Source organism: Mytilus trossulus, chromosome 12 (genome assembly GCF_036588685.1).
Source record: "Mytilus trossulus isolate FHL-02 chromosome 12, PNRI_Mtr1.1.1.hap1, whole genome shotgun sequence".
Lineage (NCBI taxonomy): Eukaryota > Metazoa > Mollusca > Bivalvia > Mytilida > Mytilidae > Mytilus > Mytilus trossulus.
The window spans coordinates 1,683,651-1,709,794 of NC_086384.1; the positions used below are offsets into that span (position 1 = coordinate 1,683,651).

General features: G+C 30.7%; 2 protein-coding genes across 7 annotated transcripts in view; one reads left to right on the plus strand and one right to left on the minus strand.

The window, feature by feature from the left end:
• Positions 1–99: 99 nt before the first annotated feature.
• LOC134693014 (enolase-like) lies at positions 100–17,794 on the minus strand. 2 transcript variants are annotated; one of them, XM_063553703.1, is made up of 13 exons: positions 17,673–17,794; positions 12,077–12,167; positions 11,398–11,493; positions 10,169–10,227; positions 9,542–9,611; positions 8,812–8,879; positions 8,228–8,369; positions 7,318–7,407; positions 6,689–6,891; positions 5,749–5,888; positions 5,045–5,161; positions 4,342–4,450; positions 100–2,640 (listed from the first exon to the last, which is right to left on the minus strand). In XM_063553703.1, the coding sequence occupies exons 2-13, from the start codon at positions 12,159–12,161 to the stop codon at positions 2,518–2,520; spliced, it is 1,302 nt and encodes a 433-aa protein (XP_063409773.1). In that variant the 5' UTR covers positions 12,162–12,167; positions 17,673–17,794; the 3' UTR covers positions 100–2,517. The 2 variants fall into 2 exon arrangements, with proteins under 2 accessions (XP_063409773.1, XP_063409774.1); XM_063553704.1 differs by lacking the exon at positions 17,673–17,794 and adding an exon at positions 17,439–17,582.
• An 88-nt stretch (positions 17,795–17,882) lies between these two features.
• The window catches only part of LOC134693011 (arf-GAP with coiled-coil, ANK repeat and PH domain-containing protein 2-like), a 60,768-nt gene continuing 52,506 nt past the window's right edge, over positions 17,883–26,144 (plus strand). For all 5 annotated transcript variants that reach the window (XM_063553692.1, XM_063553693.1, XM_063553695.1 and 2 more), the window contains exon 1: positions 17,883–18,071. In XM_063553692.1, the coding sequence (XP_063409762.1) occupies positions 18,013–18,071 (59 nt within the window). In that variant the 5' untranslated portion in view covers positions 17,883–18,012. The remainder of the gene's footprint in view (positions 18,072–26,144) is intronic.

Consider the following 26,144-nt stretch of genomic DNA (forward strand, 5'->3'; position numbering starts at 1 on the left):
AGTATTTTGTGAATTTTTTCTTTAGTGATGGTGCTTTTATTCTCTGGGAACAGTATTCACAAAACAAGTGAACTTATCTTGAGATAGATAAACAAAGAATATTTTTCTTAGTTTTTATTTAGATTTGAGAAACAATGTCTTGTGCAGTCATAAAAAATAACAATAATTAAAATATTAACATCAAAGATATTCAAATCCTAGATAGAAGTGTTTGGAACAGTTTGTGCTAAGAAGTTGGGATTATAAACTTGTAGAAAAAAGAAACAAAGTGAATCCACAATCATTCAATTCTATCATAAACACCAAATAAATAAAAGATACTCGTAACAAATCTACATCCATAATAGTAATGGATTTCACCTTTATAAACCTGTAAGTTTCACATAAACTAAACATAAATAAACAAAATAACAAACTTTGTAAGTAATAAGGGGTCCATACATTTAACAAATAAAATTAAGACAGAAACACTACATGTATATAATTGGAACAAAACATTACAAGGACAATAACATCCTCATTCAATCATCAACCATAACTTTCATCTCATACATTCTAATAGTATTAAAACCACATCAAATTTATTTCGAGTTCTTTTGAGTTGGTGAAAATTGGAAAGTGAAAGCAACATGTTTCTATTTCAAATTTGAATTATTGCTGGTGTAATGTCTAGCAAGAAGAATTTATGCTTTAAACTGAAGTACCCATATAGAATAGTTCTTCTAAACATTCTCCTCATTATGCCCCAAAATTTATCTTATCATTGACACTTTTTTTCTAAAAATATTTTTTAAACAAATGGATATAAAATCCAAGTAAGAAACTCAAAATAAGAAAGAACTATAAACGAATTTCAATGGGTTCTATACTATATCTACTCTAGAGTCAAAGGTATCAGTGAGTACATGTAACATACTAGTACTACCTCAACATACTTTGACTCTTGTTAGTGCTAAATGTGCTCAGTCCATTTGGCTGTACGCCAAGTTTCTAAAACTAAATTTATCTTTCTCTCATCTTTTCTCACACCTTTCACTCATATTTCTCATATGTTCTGTGTATCTTGTTCAGACTAGCTGTATGTCTAATCTATCTAAAATACATTTATTTACATATTTTCAACAACCCCGCATTAGTGTCGTTTCCCTTCGCCGCTTGCTCACACTCTATCCCTCTCTCTCTCAAACACACATATTTCACGATTTTACTATAACACTTATCAAGTGACGATGGATATTGGTAAATACCAAATCCTATTAAGTAACAAATATATACATGTATATACAAAATGACATCTTCATTCTGAATTAAGAGTCTTCTCACCCTCTCTCTCCTGCTCTTTTTTCACTCCTCTCTCTCTCTCGCTCTTCTTTTCCATTTTCCACTCTCTCTCTCTCTCTCTCTCTCACCTTCAATCAACCTATCTCACTATAACTGGGTTACCAGCACATTGTCCGACAGTTTATGTCAGGACAAAGGCCAATAATTAGCACTAGTTATGTACTTGGAGTTGGCATAAAGCCAAAAAAAATAAAAAATAACAACAATATGTACAGGTTATATACAACATTTTAAAACAGACTTAAAACCTTTCTTTCACTCATTTAACCTTATAAACAGACATAAGTATCACAAAATCTACATTTTACAATGTAATCAGAGATAATTTTCACAACATTTGTGTTTTTATCTGCACCAAATAACCATTTTAACAATTTTTCTATTGACTTAACAACAGATCTAAAACAAAATCTAACTGAAAACATGTTATTTGAAGAAAAGAAATTAAAAAGTTTCAAATAATCATTAGTATGACTGCTAAGACATTGTTTAATTATTACAATATGTAAAACTCAAATCAAATTATGCTAAGAAGTAATGCCTTTCTATACCTTACAACAAATCATGAAATAAGCAAGAGAAAAAACTGGGGCACTTGAAAAATCTTGTTTTAAAACATGGGATTTACCTAGTGTTGACTGGTCTATTAAAACACAAATGGTACCCTACAAGGGATCTATGTAAAAGGTAGGAACATTTAATTTCTATGTGAGAAATATTTTTTCTACACTTAACCCTGATTCTAAACAGCCTTGATTAGGTTCCATGTATGTTTAAACAGAGCAATCTTTTTGGAATACTGATGCAAAGCAACAAGCAGAAAGGAAAATATTCAAATATTCATCTTTCCTTCATTTTAGAATAAAATCTTATTAATCTCAAAGAAAAAACTAAATATGGCACAAACAAACCGTTACAACTTTTTTTTTATATCTGTATTTCACTTAACTTGAATGCAGGGAGGAAACAAATTTTGAATGTAAATTTTTTAAATGGAATTTTACAAAACAAAACCTGAGATCAAGTTAGCAATCCGAAACATAAGACGACAAAAATTAAAATATGAAAACAAAATTAGTAAAAAAACATACAACAAGCCTATGACTTTAAAAAGTTTATGCTAGTTTGAGTAATACTAAAAACCAATATAAACAATGATACAATAAAGTCTATAGTTTAATACGGGAAACGGAATTTTTCACCAGCATAGGTGGCGCTGCCTGCCAGTTCTTCCTCAATTCTTAGGATCTGGTTGTATTTTGCTAATCTTTCAGATCTACATGGAGCTCCTGTTTTAATCTGCAATAAAAGTCAGTTTGAGTCTTTTAAAAGTATTTTAAATTCAAATGAAAAATATATCATTTTGATACGCACTTTTAGTTTGTTACAAAAGCTAAATATTCAGTACTGGCTTTCTAAAATTATTTTTTCAAATTCATTTTGCCACTTGAAAACTTCTCTACAGATACATAAACACTTTCAACACAAACTAATTGTTCATTAAACCTATCAGTATTTATTGGTCATCCCACTGTCTATGTCACTCTATTCAGCTCATAATATTATTCCGTATCATGTCTTTGTGACGTCAAATACGTTGACATATCAGCAATGTCATAATGTTTGAACCGACGTTAATAACTTTGACCCAAGCTTATCAAAATCATCTTTTGTGTGCTGGTGAAACAAAGAAAACACTTCCGAAACACGCAAATAAAGCCCGATAAATGGATTATTAGATTATCTGCATATTGATTTTGTAAAATATCAGCTGCTTGACATTATATTAAGGCTTTTTGATCTCGTTCACTACGCTCTCTCGACAAAAAGCTTCATATTATGTCTCGCAGCTGATATTTTACGACATCAACATGCTGATAACCTAATAATTGGTACTAATCTGCTTAAGTATTCACCTAAAAAAAAGATGGTTCATTCTGACAAACTGACCTTCTTTCATGCTTGAATGCATATAATTAAGATCAAATTTTAAAACTTGTCTTCTTTCCTTAGACAGTCTGCATCCTAAGCTACTAGTCTCATGCCCAGGACTAGTGAAAATTTATTTGGACAAGTGAGTATTTTGCGAAAGCTTATTAAGACACATAAGGAAAATGTGTCTTCAGACAAGTTGTTGGAACAGATTTTAGTGAATATTGTTCCTAGCAATAAAACCAATTCCAATGATAAAGTCTTTAGAAAAAAACATTTCAGATAAAATACAGAAAATATTATCTTGTCATGGTGCCCCCATACTTAAATGATCAAAATAACCAAATGTTTATTTATATTTGATTAAGATTTTTGGTGTTTTAACGCCACTTTTAAGCACCACATTTAGGCAGCTGTTTTTTATTGGTGGAGGAAGAAGAAGTGCCTGAAGAAAACCACCGACCTTCAATAGGAAAACTGACAATCCTAGTACATTAAGATTGAAGTCGAGTGCACCCACGGGGGGGTTAACTTCCTAATATTGGGTATACAGGGATGTGCCAAAAATATGGGTCATAATTTTGGGAGATTTTATATAAAAATGACCCTCCTTTTTAATAATATCCTATATTAAAATGCATTTACGTTTGATAACTGTATATTGATTTGGGAAATGATCTATATATCATATATAAATATGCTATTGAGAATGTCAATTCATATATAAAAAAATAAGGGAAGCTGGTACATTTATGAATTATGAATGATGATGAGTTAGTGCTTATATAAGCATGGGTCATATTTTAAATATTGTATATAAGTATAGGTCATTCGTTCTTAAATATTTATATAACTATAGGTACTGAATTTCAGTGAATGTTATATCAAAATGGGTATGTTTTTTTAGGCAAAAATGGCTCACCCCTACCAAAAAAATATCAAAGTTACCCCCCGTCAGTGCACCCTTACAAGTGGGGTTCAAACTCACAACCGAAGTGTTGACTGGCTAGTGATTACAGAAGTTACTACTTAGACCACTCGGCCACCGAGTCCCCTATGTTTATTTACCTGTCCAGTACACAATCCTACGACAAGATCTGCTATAAATGTATCCTCTGTTTCTCCACTTCTATGGGAAACCATTACTCCCCAGCTTACATCCTTAGACATCTTCCAACTATAAAACATAAACAGAATTTAACTATGATATATCAATCATAATAATACAAATGCACACAGAAGTTGTTGTATCTTAATGTCACAGTGCATTGTTGTGTAAATCTGGTTCAAACCTAGATTGAAGATGTTTTTTGTTCAAATTTTAGTAAACCCATATTTACCAGAACATAAAAGTCTTTAATTCTGCCCTTAATATTGCTGTATTTATTTTGGCGTTCTTCTGTACTAAAAATTCAGGGGTTTGGTACATGCTTTGAATAAATAATTGATGGATGAGTGTATTTTGAGAAATCTTTAAATCAACTTCTGTAGAAAAATTTCTACATTTTTTCTCACAATTGAATAATGCATAGAGAGAGGCAGAGCAATCTTTTATGTTCTTCTAAATTCAGATATCTAATTTCATAAATTGTGACTTACAAGTCCGAGATAGAGAACATCCTAATTTTTTCTTATAAATGTATAAACAACAAAAATATTACATTTCCATTGTAAAATGAAAGACTGTTTGGTAACTAGAAAATCCCATTTTTTAATGGTCTTTCATTTAATTCCCATGACACAGTAAACATATTTTTTTCTGACAACTTACGCCTGGATGGCTTCAGTGATGCTACCAATCTGGTTAACTTTTAACAATAAACAGTTACAAGCCTTGATGTCAATTCCTTTCTGTACCCTCTTTGGATTGGTGACCAACAAATCATCTCTGTAATTAACAAATATTTACATTTAAATATAGTAGACCATTAAAAGTAAGGGCTTTTTTAAAATTGATTATGGTGGCGGGATGGGAGGCACTAAAATTAATTAATTATGAGTGGTATTGTTTTCCTAGAGAATTAAACATAAAATGTCAAATTTCATATTATGGTATATAGGGTCTAATTGATGTGTCTCCAATGTTTTGAATTCTAAAATACATCAACTAAATCAATGTTTATAGCATTTACTTGTTGAAATGTTTATTAACAAGACATATTACCAAAGAATAAATAAGCATAAAGATTAAATGTTTGTGACAAGCTGTTGTCCTACTAAATTAATTTATATACAATACAGTACAATATCAGCAGGGTTTACAGGTTTTTGTTTGTGGTATATCATATGCCCTAATATTTTATAGTTATGTTTTTCTTGATTGTGAGAAAGCTGTCTACCTCAAGTTTTAATAATTTTTCTATAATATTTCTTCTCATCCATGTCATTTGGATAGTGGCCTCATTGGTAATCATACCACATGACCATAGTTTTTTTATAGCCAATATCACAGAAGTGTGACAATTACAACCTTACCCTACAATCTGTATTGGTGTGGCACCAGTTAGTGAAGTATATGCTGACCAATCGTCTTGGTCAAATGGATCTTCTATTGATACAATTGGATATTTAGCTACCATATCTTTGTATAGGTCTCCTAAAGCTTCGGGTGACAACTGTAATGAAAAATATACAAAATCCTCAATCTCAACAAAGGTCAAAAGATACGGTAGTACATAAATATACTTAACAAAACAGACTTGTACAATCTAAAAGCTATCACACCAAAACAGACTTGTACATTTTAAAAGCTATCACACCAAAACAGACTTGTACAATTTAAAAGCTATCACACCAAAACAGACTTATACAATTTAAAAGCTATCACACCAAAACAGACTTGCACAATTTCAAAGATATCACACCAAAACAGACTTGTACAATTTAAAAGCTATCACACCAAAACAGACTTGCACATTTTAAAAGCTATCACACCAAAACAGACTTGTACAATTTAAAAGCTATCACACCAAAACAGACTTATACAATTTAAAAGCTATCACACCAAAACAGACTTGCACAATTTCAAAGATATCACACCAAAACAGACTTGTACAATTTAAAAGATTTCACACCAAAACAGACTTGGACAATTTTAGCTATCACACCAAAACTGACTTGTACAATTTCAAAGCTATCACACCAAAACAGACTTGGACAATTTCAAAGCTATCACACAATGTTAACTATTGAAGCATCCCCTGATTTGTACATACATTTTCAACTTAAACAGCAATATGTGAGCTTTTATTTTATATAAGTGTATGTTTTGGAGAAACTGTGTGAATTTGTTTTTTTCTCAATAAGTGTTACTAACTGCATTTACTAAAGATTCTCTCTGTACTACAAGAAACACTGATCTTAACATAAGAGGCAAGGAGTTCAAGGAAAGTTGTTGTCATCAAAATAAACTTACAAAATCTTTAGGATTAGAGTTTTTGTTTTTGAAGTCTAAATCATATTTTCCCTCTTTACAGAATTCTGATGCTGCTACGTCCATACCAATCTTGATTTTGCCTGTATATCCTGCTGTCTCTATAGCTTGTACCAGTAAATCTAAACCTTCCATGTTGTCTAAGATGTTTGGTGCAAATCCTCCTTCATCACCCACATTGCAGGCTGAAACATAGATGAAAAACTTTTTTGATGATTTTTTTCATTTAAGGTGGTACCTAACACTACAGGGAGATAACTCAGTTTAAGTCAGCTTAAGGTTTTAATTAAGTTGTGTTGTAAAAGGAATATTAAGCTTCTCAATGATCAATATATATATCCCTGTAATTAAATTAACAATCTTTGGTTTTTGTATTTTGTAAAAAATTATCTAGTAAAAACAGTTTATCTTACAAAATTATTGGGAAATTACAACCCAACAATAAATTAATTTTGGTATCTCTACTTGCAAGACAAATTTTGGAACATCTCTTTGTATATATATTGAATGCAAAGGTTCTATAAATTGCAATGAAAAAAGAGAAAATAATAACCACCATTTCTTTTACATTTATAGAGGTGAAATCTTATTAAGGGTCACCGCAATCTTACCATCCTGTCCATATTTTTTCTTGATGACAGCTTTCAGATGATGGTATGTCTCTGAACCCATTTTCATGGCTTCTGTGAAAGACTTGGCACCTGAAAAGTAAAACATAAATTAAACTAAGATTCGTTGTCCAACTAGCTATTTAAGTGGTCAAGTGGTCGAAGTAGTTATACTACTGAAATCACTAGCTCGTCATTATTGGGGTTGTGAGCAAGGATCTGGAATAATTCTAATTTTCTGGCAGAATTTCTGTCATTTTAAACATGAGATAACATTAAAGTTGGTGCCCTTTCAAAAAAAAAAGAAGTGTCGAAATCATACTAGATTTATTGCATCAACAAACTTGTTTTGACTGTTTCATGCATTTTTCTTCATTAATTTTCTTACCATTTTTCTAAAAATGTTTAAGAACAGTTAATAGAAGGCAATAGTATATAAATGAGACGACTTTAATGACTCAAAATGGTTAATTTCTTAGACATTGCAAACATTTCTTTCTATTTTGAAGACCAAATTACAAGTACAAGTAATTCCAGACTCTTTTCCAGGATTTGTTTTGTTTATCAAGTTGACAGGAAATCATAGCCTTTTCAATTTTTTACCTTGGAAAGTGTTTGATTATTACAGATACTTATTTATTGATCATAAAATCATTTAGCATTTTAGGAACGAGTGTCTAATTTGCTGATTTTCTCACATACATATTACGTTGTAAATAAAGCATGGGAGCTACTCTTAAAAATTACTTATGATTTAATAGAAAGAGACACAGAGACAGGCAGGATGCATTGATCACAGGTAATTGAATGTTTATACTTTGTGTGCATAAATTGGACAATAAAAAATTTACATAAAATCAGTGGCAAGAACATAATATTAGGAAAGTTATGTATTTTATAGACATATACATACCAGTTGGGAGAATCATAAATTCCTGCATGGCCAGTTTGTTACCAGCATGACTACCACCATTTATTACATTGAATGCTGGGACAGGGAGGATTAAGTTCTTGTTTCCTGCTAAATCAGCAATGTGTCTGTAAAGAGGTACTCCCTGTCAAAAGAATATAAAAAACATTTCAAATCATAATGACATAATAACAGTTATTGGTCCTTCACAACATTTAATAGTTTAATTTTTCAGTAATTGATTGGTGTTGGTTGTGTTGGCTGTACGCTGCCACAGCACAATAAAAGTTATTCTAATAAAGATTTAATCTTTGGCGCTTATAACAGGCTTTACAGCCCTTACTTGGGAAATCATCATGGCTGTTAGAACGAATACAAACATAATGTAAATGGAACAACAGCAAATTCTTAACTGTAATACAATCACACAGTAGGCATGGATATAGTAACTGGAGTATCCTGTGTTTTTATAAAATTGAGAATAAAATGGGGACTGTGTCAAAGCGACAACAACTCGACCAGTAAGCTTGTTTAGCGCATTTACATTTATAACATACACATTATTGTTTCTATCTAATATAGAATACCTTTTTGGCTGCACCTGCTCTGCAAACTGCCATTGATACACCAAGGATAGCATTAGCACCAAGTTTATCTGGAAAAAAATACAAAAATAAATTATGCATGCCTCTTGTTTTAAATTGAATTGTTTTTTTAATTGATAAATTAATATAAACTTTATAAAAAAAAATCCCAATTCAATGACAATGCAAAATCTGAATTTCATTTTTTTTTTTATGTATAACACACTAGGCATTTAAAGCATAATTCACTCATTGACTTTTTTATTTAGACCTATTAAATTTTAATCTAAATTAAGGTCATTGTACAGAATCACTAAATGAACACTGAAATATGCTTTATAAAACTTTTGTCATGAAGGATATATAGATTCCACAACTGCATCATGTGTATTACCATATATCTCCACTCGAGACAGTTAAATTTCAATATTTAAATGTTGAGGATGGAGAAATATCATAATACACGAGTTTAAGTGGCGGAATTTGTTTCTCCAATGATTTTATCCTTCTTTTTAAAAAATTTGAAGAAATCTGTGTACTTTTGATGTGACGTCATCATGCATGGTCGCCTTTTTCATGACGTCACTATAAGAAAATTTAACGTCACAATTAAATTTCAACCAATCATTTGCCGAGAACAGATTTTTCACTAGTGAGGAGAAATATTTTTCTCACACCAGTCAGGAAATTTGAAAATGGCACAAAATTTAGAGAAGTATTATTTCCACGATACCTTTATTTTCTGTTCCATCCAATGAAAGAAGAAATTGGTCCACAGCTGTTTGGTCTGACTCATCTAATCCCTGGAAAAGAACTAAATTTTAATCAATTATTCCTGTTTACACCTAAAATATGCTGCTATTGTCATTCTTATCAGACCCTAAACACATTCAGTTATTTGTTTTTAAATTTTGTTTAAGTACTTTTTACACATTATTTTCTCTAGAGGCAATTTTCTAGACATTTTTGGAAACTGTGAAAATATTTCAAACCAAAATGTAGAGATTAATAACTAGTTGTTTGACGATTAGCTTACGTCTATATCGAAAGATATCAAAGATCAGAAGCTTTTAATATTCTATATTTTGCAGAAGTGCAAGAATATGTAATTTTTCATGATTACCCATTTTTGTGGAACAAGGAAAAACTTATATATTTCTGGATACTTCTTTTCATGTTTTTGACAGAGTTTGCCTATAAGCCAATAAATAACTTATACTTTGTTGGTTATTATTTGAAGTACACTAATAGTAACCACCAAAATCATGAAAATGGGCATCCAACAAATAGTAATGAACTCCAGTCAAAAGCATGATAATGTTTATCTAGAAACATTTTTTTTTAGAAATGTTATACTTACTGAAGCCAGTAGTTTGGGTGCAATGATGTCATTGATATTAGATACTGCCTTAGATACACCTAAAAATAGTAAATACACAACGATTAAATTTCTGACATACAAATCACGCTATTCACAACAAGGAAGTTTATTGATTTCTAAAAAAGTCATTTTCAGTGTACATATAAATAGCTCTACAAATACTAAAACATAATACAAAGAAAAAAGAAATGTTTTCTGTTATAAGGTGGGATGGATATTTGTACATGTTTTTTTAATGTTCTGTACTCTCATACATCAGACTGCAGCAAAACAACACAAAGACATTATATTTAGATATTTGGTAGTTTGTGACTTCTTGATGTTCTTCAGTAACTAGAGGCTCTAAAGAGCCTGTGTCGCTCACCTTGGTCTATGTGAATATTAAACAAAGGACGCATTTGAATTCATGACAAAACTGTGTTTTGGTGATGGTGATGTGTTTGTATCTATCTTACTTTACTTAAAAATCTTGCTGCTTACAATAACTTCTATCTATATTGAACTTGGCCTAAAAGTTTCAGTCGAAAATGATAGTTAAAACTAACAAATTTTATGAAAATTGTTAAAAATTGGATATAAAGGACAATAACTCCTTATGGGGTCAATTGACCATTTTGGTCATGTTGACTTATTTTTAGGTCTTACTTTGCTGAACATTATTGCTGTTTACAGTTTATTTCTATCTATAATAATATTCAAGATAATAACAAAAAACAGCAAAATTTCCGTTAAATTACCAATTCAGGGGCAGCAACCCAACAATAGGTTGTCCGATTCATCTGAAAATTTCAGGGCATGTAGATCTTTACCTGATAATTAATTTTACCCCTGGCAGATTTGTTTTAAATGCTTTGGTTTTTGAGTTGTAAGCCAAAAACTGCATTTTACCCCAATGTTCTATTTTTAGCCATGGTGGCCATCTTGGTTGATTGGCAGGGTCACCGGACACATTTATTAAACAAAATACCCCAATGATGATTGTGGCCAAGTTTGGTTTCATTTGGCCCAGTTGTTTCAGAGGAGAAGATTTTTGTAAAAGTTAAGGACGACGGACGAATTGTTCACTTTTCATTAATTCTTTTTTGCCATGGTGTGACAGTTTCTCTTGGACTAGTTAGTTTTAAATGTCTGTTGTTTTTTATGATTCATTGTTATCTTCTTCCCCTTTTTTCAAAACAGTTTGGTAACATTTTGATGTTTACACTTACCTTTTCCATGATATGCCTTTGGATCTTTATCTCTCAGTTCTAAAGCTTCATAAATACCAGTTGATGCTCCACTGGGTACAGCTGCCCTAAATTGACCTGTATAATACACAGAACATTACAATAATTATAAACTGACCTTTATATAAAAGCTTTTCTTGATTTTATGTGTAGTTGTTTTTTGCAGTATCATTCAATGACTATCGAACTATATTTTAAAAACTATCTTACTTATTCTTTAACATTACCATTTACCATTACTTCAATGTGAATTAAATACTGTATTCATGTTCATTTTTTTACATTAATAAGGCTGTTTGTTTTCTCGTTTGAATTGTTTTACATTGTCTTATCTTCCTCTTCTGATATACAGTTACAGCTTCATTAATATTGAAGATTACGAACTGTTGCATGCACAGAGTCTATAGAGTTTATAGCTGACTATGCAGTATGGGCTTTGCTCATTGTTGAAGGCCGTACAGTGACCTATAGTTGTTAATGTGCGTCATTTTGGTCTTTTGTGGATAGTTGTCTCATTGGCAATCATACCACATCTTCTTTTCTATATTTGCTCAAAACAATTTTTACTTATTCATTTTTTTTATCTATAAATTGAAACTTTCTACATGTAAACAATATTCAATCCAATTTTGGACTATCAAGACTATGATTTCAAACTGACCTTTTTCTGTGTTTAAATCTACTTCAACTGTTGGATTTCCACGACTGTCAAAAATCTGACGTGCTTTAACAGCTGTTACTGGCATGGTGCTCTACAAAAAAATCAAACTTTCAGTTCTGCCTCTATTTATGTTGTTTATGCAGACTTGTCAACTTTTAAAAATCTTCATAGGGGTCTTAGAGCCTGACCAGACTTGTAACAGTTACAATGTATGAGGCGTTTCTGTATGCACTGTTTTTTATTTTTAAAATAATAAAATGATATCTCTTACATTTTTCTTTTGATATGTATACTGATGTTGAGCTAATCATCCTACTTTTATTGCACGATTCTTGTCTCATTGATGTCATTTATACTTGTCATTTTCCAAAGATAAGATTGAAATTTCTGATTATTGTGGTAGTTACTTTGCATTAACATCATAAATTGAAAACGTTTTACTTTATATTGTAATTTAAGGATCGACTACATAACACTTATGGTGCAGTCAGGTGTATCCATGCACCTACTTAGGAATTCACATCATCAACTGATAAAACCAATAATTGGATAATAGTGTGTGAAAACATTTATAACATTGAATCATGTGTGTCCAAATTTAAAAGGCATCAGGGTGGAATCAGAAAAAATGAAGATTTTAACATATTGGGGCATATTGTTTGCCCCATTATATTTAGGAAAGTAAATTAAATGTCAAACCAACAAGTTCAATACCAGCTAACTTGCAGCCAAATTTCATTTAGATATCTTGTACCAGCCAAAAGTTTTATTAAAAAAACATGTCAAATTTGTCAGGAGTGTGACGCTTTTTGTGTGACAGGATTTTTTTTTAATAATTTACATGTTGAGTAAAAATTATTATGATGAATGCATGTATATGAAGATGGTTTATAATCATTCTTCAATACTAGGTTTTGTAGATTATAGATTGGTGTTATCATTGCACAAATATTATGTAAATAAATATACATTATGAAAAGGTATGTACCAAAAATTAATATTGGCAAAATTTGATAATTTCTAAATTAAAGTGTTATGGTTGTATTTTAAAGGAGTATTTGTGTGTAAAACTGATAAGTATTTATTGTATACATGTATAAGCTATCCATAAAAGGCTATACAGACATCCTGAGGTGCATAATTCACATATTGGATTAACTTCTATACAAGCACCCAAAATTGTCAGGAGTGTGACAACTGTCTTTAAACATGTACCAAATTTATATAATGCTTTTCATCTTACATTGTTATTTATTTTTCAGAAGCACCTGGTCCATAGAGAAGAAAAACATTTATTGCAGCTGTGATAATCTATATGTTGAATCCACACACTTGATTTTTAGATGTCAGGAGTGTGACACTTTTTTTTATACATTCAATGACATTGTTTAAATTTTAATTACATATTAAAAAAAATGATCCATTGTTACTTGGTGTCAAAATTTTGATAGAAGAAGGTTAGTAAATACAAAATTTAAACAATATATGTCATTGAATGTATAAAAAAAGTGTCACACTCCTGACATCTAAAAATCAAGTGTGTAGATTCAACATATAGATTATCACAGCTGCACTAAATGTTTTTCTTCTCTATGGAACAGGTGCTTCTGAAAAATAAATAACAATGTAAGATGAAAAGCATTATATAAATTTGACAGTTGTCACACTCCTGACATTTTTGGGTGCTTGTATCGAAGTTAATCCAATATGTGAATTATGCACCTCAGGATGTCTGTATAGCCTTTTATGGATAGCTTATACATGTATACAATAATACTTACCAGTTTTACACACAAATACTCCTTTAAAATACAACCATAACACTTTAATTTAGAAATTATCAAATTTTGCCAATATTAATTTTTGGTACATACCTTTTCACAATGAATATTTATTTACATAATATTTGTGCAATGATAACACCAATCTATAATCTACAAAACCTAGTATTGAAGAATGATTATAAACCATCTTCATATACATGCATTCATCATAATAATTTTTACTCAACATGTAAATTATTAAAAAAAAATCCTGTCTCACAAAAAGCGTCACACTCCTGACAAATTTGACATGTTTTTTTAATAAAACTTTTGGCTGGTACAAGATATCTAAATGAAATTTGGCTGCAAGTTAGCTGGTATTGAACTTGTTGGTTTGACATTTAATTTACTTTCCTAAATATAATGGGGGAAACAATATGCCCCAATATGTTAAAATCTTCTTTTTTCTGATTCCACCCTTATGTTGATTAAAAAAAAAAGAGAACATATTCTATATATTCAATAATTTCATGAAATTTCGATAGAATTGCCTTCTGGTTTTTGATACTTTTCTTCCAACATGTGATAAATGCATTCATATTATATATTTTTTGATATATATGATATGTGTCAAATATGTCAGGAGTGTGACAAAATCCCAGAAATGGATGCTTTTCTAAAAAGATGATTACTTTAAAAGTGTAGCCTATATTGGTATATTTTTTTTTGCTGATTGTTACCAAAAGTTGCGTCTTTAACGGAAAGGTGTTTTTGTTAATATTCTTAAGTAATTTTTTTCTGTATTTAAACTTTTATAACCAGGTCATTCATAATCTGCCATACATAAAGTGCTAAAACAGGATTTTTTTCAAATTGATGGCGATAATGTATAGAGAATTTGGTATCCAAATGTTCCTTAATCAACCTGGCATTAATAGGAAATATGTTTATGCTTTTAATGTATTCTTAATTGATGTAAATCATGTGTATATGTTTAGTTGTATTTGTTCAAATTACTGATTTTGTTAGTTATTAAAAGTTAAAATTATTCTTAATGTCTTAATGCTTTGTCTGGACACTTAAGTTTCTTAAAATAAATGATATGGTGAAGGTGGTGAGACAAATCCTGAACCCCAAAAAATATGTTTATTTTTGACCATGCTCGTCACACTTTTGCCTCATTTTTTCTGATTCCACCCATCAGTAGTATACAGATGTTCAAAACTCATAAATCAATAGGAAAAACAAATCTGGTTTACAAACCAAAACCGACGGAAACACATTAAATATAAGAGGAGAATGACGACACCACATTAATATGCAACACACACAGTTAATAAACTAAGCAATAGACAAAATCCGATGAGAATAACAAGTATAATAATATTAGGGAAAACCCTGTTTTGAAAGTTTTGAACATGTCCATAGATTTCATGCATGCCTTAAAAAAAAGCTTATTTTCAAAAAAGAAAAGATTTTATACTACAAAATGTAGTTGAAATTTGAAACAAACACACCATTTTTTTGCACACTGCAATAAATTTGACATGAATAAATCAAAATTTTATCTAAATATGTATTTTTTTTAAAGGAAATTGGGTAACCGCAGTAAATCACTGGATTGCAGTTACAAATGAATTCTTGAACTTGTTAATATTATACTTTACGACCCCTTCAGAAGTCTTAAACAATTACAAGAACGATTTTATTTGTGTTATTGTGTGCAGATATGACGAAATTAGCTAATGCGCGACATCACCGACGGCAAGGACACCACTGTGGTTTAACTTGAGCAAATATTTGTTTTCCTAGCTCTGTAACATCAATTTGCAAAAATAAAACCAACCTTTTAACATCTGTCAAGGTTAAATACATTACTCATTACAAAAAGGGTAGTTTAAATGGGGGTACCTTCAATCATGACGAATAATAGTAAACATTCTTGCCAAATGACCTCAACAGTAATTTTTGGAGCATGACAATAAAACATGCACTTTCTTTTAGACGATAAAAAATGTAATGATTTAGACTTTGATGAAGTTTTTTTTTCTTCCAAAAATAACATTGCACAATGTCAATGATAATTATTTTAGACTTTTGATGAATCATGATTAGGATATTTTGATAAATCACAGAAAATAGCATTGACGTCTGGAGGTAAGGGGCATTACCAGTGGCGTAGTTGGGTCATTTTAACGTGTACGCCCGAACCTTGGCAAGCGATATGAGGGGTGCCAACTGCTCAATGTTAAAGCACGTACCTGCTGGTAGTGGGTTGGAAAGGGAAGAAGCCCCCGAGTGCTATCAAGAATGAGTTACCGTAATGATTCCCGTCAGTAAAAAATCATTAATGGAAACATACTTTTGAATCTAAATGGGTTTTTTGTTGTAGTTAAATTTTCTAATATGTTAACTTATTCATCGTATTAAACTGGTAGCTAGCCTTATGATTATTGGTTTTAGAGAAAACGTCCAAACCATGTAATCTTACTTTTAAATAAGTTTAAAGGCTGCTGTGAGTGACTCGCAAACACTCGATAAAAGCACCTTTTAATGAACACGAAAACAAAATATGTCTTAGAGGTGCAATATAAACAAAATCTAGAACACCTAGGATTTCTTCCCACAAAATGTGAATCAATTTCTCATTCCTTTAAAGGGATAAAAAAAAAAAAATCTTTGATATTTTTTTCTTGATCTGGAATATTTCACGACAATCTATTAAGGTTTATAAATTGAGCATGTAAAACAATATATTGCGTAAAGAACAGTCCGGCTATCTGTCTATCAGAAAAGAACAGAAAAATGAATGAAAACAAATACTTTTTAAATTTTAGCTTTAGACATAGGTCAACATTAGTCAAAACTCAATGAAGATTCTACAAGTAGTTAATGTACATGTAATTGAGAAATTACAAAATGTTATCCCGAACTGCGACCACTCAAGTGCAGAAAGAAATGCATTTTATCCTTAAAATGCATGAATATTAAAGATATAGTTGTATTTATATTGCTCTGAAGACTCTTTTGATCATAAACAGTTTCTGTCGAACTTTCGTAAAATGTCACAAGAGAGTCATTCAAAAGACTATATCCACACTCGGAATCTAAATATTGACGCCCCTTTGTCTAGCTTTTCGGACATAAATCACAGGCGTGACAAAAATACAAACAGCATATCGAATCTGAGCAGATAGTGAATTGCTTTAAATATAAATAAAGAAGTACGTAGAATTCACAGTAGATTCAGACTTTTACAAAAGATTCGAAAAAATATATTAAATGAGTCCTTTTTTTATTCAAATTACAATCCATTGAAAAAAAAAGCACTATAGGCTGATGTGCTTTTGACCAGTTTTTCATATTCTTTGTCCATTATTTGTTTTATTTTCAAAATTCAAGTGTACGCCCGGGCGTTTTGACGTAAACGTAGCTACGCGCATGATTACTACCCTCTTACAATGATCTCCAAAGTACATAATTTTGAAAAATGCCTTTATTTTTAACAACTCATCAACTGCATAAAATTTATTTTTGATATGATTGGATCTCTGAGGTTGCTTGTTTTATCCAGTCAGAAATGATTAGTTTGCACTTACCTACTATACGTCAGACGGATAGAAATATAGCCTAACAATTAAATATCTTCTAACAGGAAATGATGAATGGACAAGGACAGTAAAAAATGCAAGGTTGCATGTATTTGTCATTCAAGGTCAACTTATTTCGCAGTTTTAGCATGTTTGACAGCTCAATTCGACGTCATCATATTATCTTTTAAAGCTTGTAGTAAAAATAAATTAGGGGAATAACGTTGCAAACTCATTTCTTACATATTTTAAGCAGCTTTTCCTCCCAAATACTGCAAGTCTGCAGGTGATAGTCTGCACGTTGAAAAGTAGGGCAAGGTCACAGGAAGTAGGAAATATTATCAAAATTAAGTAAGAAAAATAAATAAATTTCATTATACTTATTTTTTGATTAAATTTTTAACCCAGAATAAATTAAAAAAATAAAAATTAGCTTTTCGTTATTTTTAACAGCGCCATCTGCACTATTTTCGTCCAAGGGGAGGCAATTAGTAGGAGGATTTCGTGGTTGAGTAACTTGATGAAGATGATTGACTAATCACCCGAACTGATCAATATAACGGGAATTTAATCAGTAAACAAAATGCCTTCCAAACCAAGTGTTGATTTCAAGGAATGTCTGAAGGATTCGCCTGTATTTAGGTAAAAATCTTGGTAAAATTAACAATCATCTTGAGCATGTTCAAAGTGAAAACAGTGACTAACTTTACAAGTCATTTTATAGCAAGGATTCTTATTCTTACACAAATCCTTGTTTATTTACAATTTATAAAAATGCACCAGGCCAAAATATCAGGCTCTAGTATAGACAATTTATTGAAGTATCAACTGCAGTAGTTTAGAGACTACATTCTGTCATTCAGAATTTCAGGGTACAAGTGTAAAGCAAAATTATATCCGGGTGAAATTTGTTCCGGAGGAAAAAATGTCACAGTAGTTGTTGTTATTTTTTTATCCGGAGGAAAATATTTCCCTGGGATATTTTTTCCTTTGCCGTGAAATTCTATCTGGGTAGTTAACTTATTGAATAGTTATTAGAAAAAACGTATCCTTTACAAATACTATAAAATAATAAAAATGTATTTGAATTAAACCTATTTTGTAAAAAAAAACATATTTTAATGGGAATTATTTCACAAATTATCATTGAAAAAATTTCCTAAAAGAATTTCAGTAAATATCATTCTTTTAAAAGAAAATTATCATTAAACATAGGAAAGAAAACCATAAATAATTTCAAAGATCATAATTGTGAAATAATATCATGATTAAATAAGGTAAGTGAAATACATGAAAAAGTGAGTTGTTTTCAGATCTCAGTACAAATATAGATTAAAACGTAAAGGTAGAAATATAGCTGCATTACTACTATTTAATAACAGTAATGGAAAAATTTGATTATGATAATATTTATATAAATAGTCTGGGGACAAATATGTTGTTGTTGATTATATGGAAATCAGATAAATTATAGCATAACAATATATTGGAACAAAAGCAGTTTTAACAGCTGGATAGTATTTACCTGTGAAATAATATCTGTCTTATTAAATATTTATGTTGTAAGTCATCTTGTTATATAAATGAATATATAAAAAATAAGATTCAAGGAAAAATTTCACTATGAAATAGATACAGGAATATGTAATATTAATATCTTTAAGATATAAATTGCTCATATATAATTACCTCCCTTTGATAAATTATGCAAATTTGTTCTACCTTTGTGAAACATTTTACAATTAAAGTCAGGTATATATTGATTGCGAGTAACTTCCATACTAGTTAATGGGAGTATATTTCACAAGGTTCTGTGAAATATGATACGGCAAATATAAACCGGTACATACTATCCGCATAACACAGATAGATTTTCACTCCTCTGGAAAAATTCTACCTGTGAAATACCATGCCTGGAAATAAATTACCGTGACAAATTATCCTCAGGATAAAATATCACAGAGGAAGAAATAAACCGTTACACAAGTGTCGTAGAAAGGTGTCACAGAAAACAAATTAATAGTATTCATCAGGGTACAAGTGTCGTAGGAAGGCGTAACAGTAAAAAAATGATATTAGCCTTGCAAGATGTAATAATTATTTTTACTAGGTACAAGTCAAATCAACACCTGGTCAAAACGCACCCCTAGAAAAAGGTCAAATCGGAACCCATTTCAAGTCAATTAGGCACCCAATAATATTTTATATAAGAGGGTAGTAATGCTGTTTAACGTCAGGCGTAAAAAAAATATTTTTTAGCTTCTGTTAGCGTCAAATTTGTTAAAATTTTATCTTGATTCGTCTACATGTAGATATCCATGTCGTGATTCGTTAGAGGTCTCAAATAATTATCATTATCGTCATTTTTTGGGGAAAAAATTTGTGATTGGTCAAATGCAGCAGATATTTTAACTTCTAAAAAGAAAGTGTACATTTTATTGTCATACACCAAAAATTACCGTTCACACATGTAACTTTATTTGGCAAGAATTTTACTGTTATTCATCATGAACGTACCTCCATTATGGCCATTATACGACTCTCATGTAATACATAAAATTGAGAAAGGAAATGGTGAATATGTCAAAGCGACAAACACCAGACCATAGAGACATGTATATGTGAATAATTCTTAAAATGCATAAATGATCTGATTGCACATGATATACATGTGCTCAATACCCATGTTTCTTTGTTGATTATTTACTATAAGGTGTCAATCGATATCCCTTGGCTTTAAAACATGACAATCAATGAACTGCCATATTTTCCCTACAGAACAGACAGAGAAAAACAAAGTGACGATTATACCATATATTTGTGTAAAAAATGATAAAATCATTCACAGAAGTCTTAGTTTATGATATAGACATGCATTGGTTCAAGAACTGGATAAACATTATTTTTTATCAGTCACTTGGTTCATACGACTTTAAGATTAGAGTTCAGTGCACCCACATGAGTGGGGTTCAAACTCACAACCTCAGTCTTGACTGGCTAGTGATAATAGAAAGTTTAGATCTATTGTCTGGTATATATTTGTATCATAATGCAGCTATCATAATTTACAACATACATGTATAGATCTATGCATTATTAAAATTATGAGAGGAATGAAAAACTTGACTTGCTCTGCCTGCTCAGAGTTAAATTTTGTATATATATATATAGCTAGGGAATCAATTGAAGAGAAATCTCCTTGATTCTATGGATCACAGTTATCTGTGTTGCAAAACATTTATTCTAGAGAAGTCAGTGGCTAACTGAATTGTCTCCAATTCACAAGTTTAACATGTCCAACTTGTCTAACACTGATTCTAGAGAAGTAAATCTAACAGAAAATGTTGGTGGAATAAAATCTTATTCAATATACTAAATTATTGGTTTAGAAACAAATTTGAATCAGTTCTGAAAGAAAGATGATATATTTGAGCTTTTTAATATAACTTCCATTCATGCTTATTGTTATTTTAACAAATACAAATGTTATGTTAGTAAAAAAGAAGTTGTACATGTACATGTAACAGTAAACAAAAGATTAGATGTAAAAAGTGAGTAGTATAAGTGAAGTAGGAAGTTGAGGAAATGGTATGGTATGGGCCGTATCCTGTTAGATACTATACTTATAAACTATTTATATTGCTACAACTAAAGCCAGTGAGGATTACAAATAAATAAGTTAATAGTCAATATTGACAGCTAAAAATATTTTCCTTCATTTTGAAAAAAAGTATGTAACTTAGTTAAAAAGGATAGGGGTTGGATAAGCATGAAACCTTTGTGATACATTTATGTACTTTGGATATACTATATATAACCATTTATCATTCTTCCCTACGCTTATATCACCCTGCTCTGGGGTCGATTTACAAGATGAAAACGCTATATGTACACAATTAGAAATATGAAATTGATTTGTAATCGCTACAAAACAGGAGAAAAGCTTTACAAAGTCTGCACCATACAAAATTTGTATTATATTGAACAGTTAAATGGGTTCATCTTTGTTCATCATAGGTATTTTCAATGAATGGTCATGAGTTCACAGTACATGTACATGATTTTGTTGAAAGCAACTGAAAATGGTGGGACAGACATGACAGACAAAAAGTGTATATTTATGCACATTTTATATCTCACAATTATGACTTATTTCTTTATGTAGGCTTTAAGCTTTTGTTTCATGTTTGAATACTTATTTTTGAAATAAACAGATAAATCAACTTAATAATATCCTTATGAGGGATTAAATATCTACGTTGAAATTTTAAATGATGAAAGCAAATCTCTCTGATGATGTATAGGTTATTTACCGGTGATTTTTATAATGACTATACCGGTAGCTAGATAAAAATCTAAAATTGCATTGCAAAGGGATATTCATTAATATTCAAATATGAATTGGATAAATATTGGAAAATTATCAATGTTTAAGTTAAGGTAAAGCATTAAACATATGAATAAGTGTTTATGGTGCAATTTGTACAAGAACAACCTTATATGTATCTGTACATGTGCTTCACAGAGAGCCTAATGTTTTGTCTTGTATAAAATTAAAACAAATATATGTATCAAATTTCAAAACTCTATACAAAGATACAAAAAGTACATTCCATAGTTGAAGTTGGTTGCTGTTAGCCTTATTTGTTTTTTTGCAAAATTTAGGCTGTTGGTTTTCTCTTTGAAATTGTTTCTAGTTTGTCGTGCTAGATCCATATATAGCCTGAGATACATTGAATACAATAAACATTGATAAATGGGTTTGTTCATTGTTGAAGCCTTTGTTGACATCCCTTTTCTTTTGTCTTTGGTCCAAAGCCGTCTCATTGTCATTCAATTTCATACCCCATATTCTCTACTAAATGTTAACAAACTTAGTTTTTATTTTGCATTACAATTCACATTTCCTGAAATTTAGTTTTGAAAGATAGTAATTAACATGAGATGAGAGAATATTGTATGTTTGCCAAGTTATTAGAAACATGTTCTCAGCTCCCCATCTGTTTCTATTATAACATGCTTGTAGTAAATATTCTCCAGGTATTGTTGATATACAGTCTGGCAGGTTCTAAAAGAAAATTCAGGTGCAAATCGTTATTTAAATATCTGGTTTATCTTAGATCTATTTTTGATAGATCAGTGGAGGAGTAATTATATGAAGAAATAATTCTCTTGAGTTGTCAAGTGTATTTTAACATTGATTTGTTAGTTATACAATATGTGCAATGTAAATAATGGCTTTAGTTTTTCTGTGCTTTTAATTATTTGTAACAAATTCAAAGTCATTAGAGGAATAAGGAATTAATTGAAATTTACATAAATTGTGTTCATAGTACTCTATTTTAGATTCTACAGTCATGACAGTAGCTGCAATATAGTGTATGAAACTCCAATAAAAAGTATTTTGATTTCAGTAAAACTAAGAGCTGCTTAAAAAAAAATGATCTAATAAACACTACATGTACATCATGAAATATATAATGTAGCATCTAACGAAATACAAGCTTAAGGAAACAAGTTAAAAATTTGACTATTTCTTCACTTGCTTACTTGTTTTAAGATTGAGATCTTGATTTCTAATTGTTTTCCATTGAGAAATACAGATGTGTTAAAATTTTATAATTAAGTGTTGAAAACAAGGGCTTACTTTGGTTTATCCAGGTTTGTTTGTCTTTCTTGTGTTAATCTACATGTTCACATGTAAAACATTAATATTTGTAATAACACATGTTAATCAGTTGTTACTATTGGTGGTCAATTCCAATCAGTGAAAATTATCTCAGAATTTTCTTCCTACAATATCTTAAGATTAATTGATACTACATGTACTATAAATCATAAAAAAACAACTGAAGAAGCAGTGAACTTAGATCATGCAGTGGCGGATCCAGAAGAAGGGGGTTGGTACACCCCCCTTTTTTTGCCGATCAATGCATTTGAATAGGGACATATAGTTGGAACCCCCTCCTTTATCCTGGGTTGAGAACCCCCCTTTTTAAAATGGCTGGATCCGCCCCTGTCATTTTCTGGTATAATTATGGATCTTCAGTCTTTATGCATGTTATGGTAAACTTTTGAATATAAATTAAATTCAAATCTAATTTTTACGAAGAAAATTAGTTAGATTGATTGGCCTGTAGAGACTTGGATGAGTATGAAGACAACAACAGCTCCATTTGATTCATGTATAACTGTTTTGTGAGTTAACTGAGGAAAAAATGGATTCTGGAAATCATTTGCACTTTCAGAAAAGGAAATTATTTTTATGACAGAAAAAAGTCTCATTACATACACATTCTTTTTGGTACTCCTTTCTTAAAGTTTTAAATCCTTTACAGCCGATTCCATTGAGTGAAGGCAAAGGTTATTTCTTTAGTTAGCTTGCTTGCTAACTAATCAATGAATTCATTATTAGGTAAGGTATACTACCCTCCTTCTAAGTTGCCTAGTCCTGCAGACAGATAGAATTAAGTCTCCTCTTAAAGGAGGGTAGTTCACCTAACCTTATGACTTCATGGTTCAGCTAGCAAGCATGCAACCAAAAAGATATTAAACTAATGCCTACTCTCTAAATGGAATCAGCTGTAAATTTGAGAAAAATCATTCTGTTAGTTAAAGGGGCTTAGAGTATACTAAAATCTCTTGATTCATGTTAAAATGTAATGTCAGCCATGTGGTTGTGAGGAGAAATAAAGAACTGAAGAAGGCCAATGGCTGAAACGTCTTGAAAAGTTGGTTTATTGATACAATTGATTAAATTAAATAGAAAGGAGATATTTCTGTTCTTATCTTGCAAGTTTTAGTGAGAACTTTAGTAGTCAGCTTACATACTGTTTGTGCTATTTAAACAGTATGTAATATTTTCTACCCAATTACCATTTGAAATTAAGGTGGTACCTAACACTTCAGGGAGATAACTCTGTAAAATCACCAAAAGGTTTTAATGACGTTGTATTGTTAAGGGAATGTTAAGCGTCTCATTGATCAAAACTAGTTCTTGTCAAACTGCTATATAAACAGTGTATTTTTTCTGATAAAATGCTTGGTTCAAATTTTTTGAAAGTTTTATATTTTTGTCAAAGGGTCAAAGTAAATACTTTGCCAAAATTTAATGAAAATTAAACGAGTCAAATTAATCTTAGTGAAAGTGTTGGGTACCACCTTTGAAAAAATGAAAATTTCCTGTCGTTAATTCACTTCACAGTTTACTTGCACATGATTCATGTATACATGTATACAAGTGTACGAACACTGTCAGATATTATTATTTCTCCATACAGAAGTGTATTTTTGGGATACGATTGCTTTCAAGCAATCTGTAGACTTTTACCGTTGACTCAGGTTGCATTCCCTCACGTCAGTCGTTTTATTCTAAACATTTAGCAACATCTCAGATTCTTATGATTGTCTTGCTTATAAGGTAAAAACAAGCAAAAGGATTGAACATAAACAACTTTCCTGTAACGTTCTTCTCATAATCTTCATGTTTGATATTTCCCTTGACTTATATGCGTGTTTTTAACAACACGGAAAATCAGAATTAAACAGTATTTATATTTAGTGTTTTTATAAATTTAGAAACACGTCAGACATGTCAGAGGGAATTCCCCAGTTTTGATAAATGCGAGAGTTCTCTGAATTCTGATAATTCTATTTCTGTCATAAGAACTGAAGTGGAGTATTTCTATATTTTACCGTTATGAAACTAATATTTGATACTGTACTCTCATAAAGAAATGGAGAACCATTCACCATATCATTTAATAAACGTTCTTGTTCCAAATCGCAAGTCACACTTTTGTTTATGTATTAATGCGCATGCGTATAGTTTTCCTGATTTCAAGGGGTATCAGATTGAGTGGTTGCTCTGGATCCGATTCCACGCTTCATTATACTCAGGGATTCTTTCTGTCTGTCTGCTATTGAGGGTTATTGTTGTTGCATAACTTTAAATCATATGCATCATTTGAATTAAAATAAATGAATTCCACATCGTTAAAGTTACCTATAACACCCCTTTAGCCGAAATGGTGTCTTCCATATTATCGTTTCGAGTTGTCTCCCTTCCGGAAGTATTTTCCGTCAAAATCGAAATACAATGCGACTCGTCAAGAAAAATTTACTCGTTAGATGCCGATAAACGTCGTATCATATTAAGAACGACCTCTTTTTGGCGGTAAAATTCAGGAACCCCTTAATAGGAAACAGTTACATTTCATTGTTATTTATAGACAGTAAAAATATTTTGGAAATCATTTTGATTAACTGCTAAGATTTATTCATGAAAAATTAATATTTTCTTAGGGTGAAACTGTTAATACTTTAATAATCTACATCTGCCACAGTATTTTCTATCCAATAGACAAGGAACATTAGCTACAAATTGGTCATTGTACTTTCAAATTATATACATTTTACAGACTTAAGAGGTATTGAGTGAAAGTAACGTATATCATGTATATATTCATCATTTAACACCATTTAAATGCATTTAGATAAGTTGGTACGAGTTAGCAGTGGTACGAGTTTGCATTGGTACAAGGTTTTTTTAGTGGTACGAGTTTACAATGGTACAGGATAACTATAATTCGATAAAACACAATAAGTACATTGCTCATACACTTGTATCCGGGATTGGCTATTTTTAAAGTTGAGTGACTATTCAGATTATTACATTTTGCATGTGCAGTTGAATTAGTTTTGAAAATAATACTA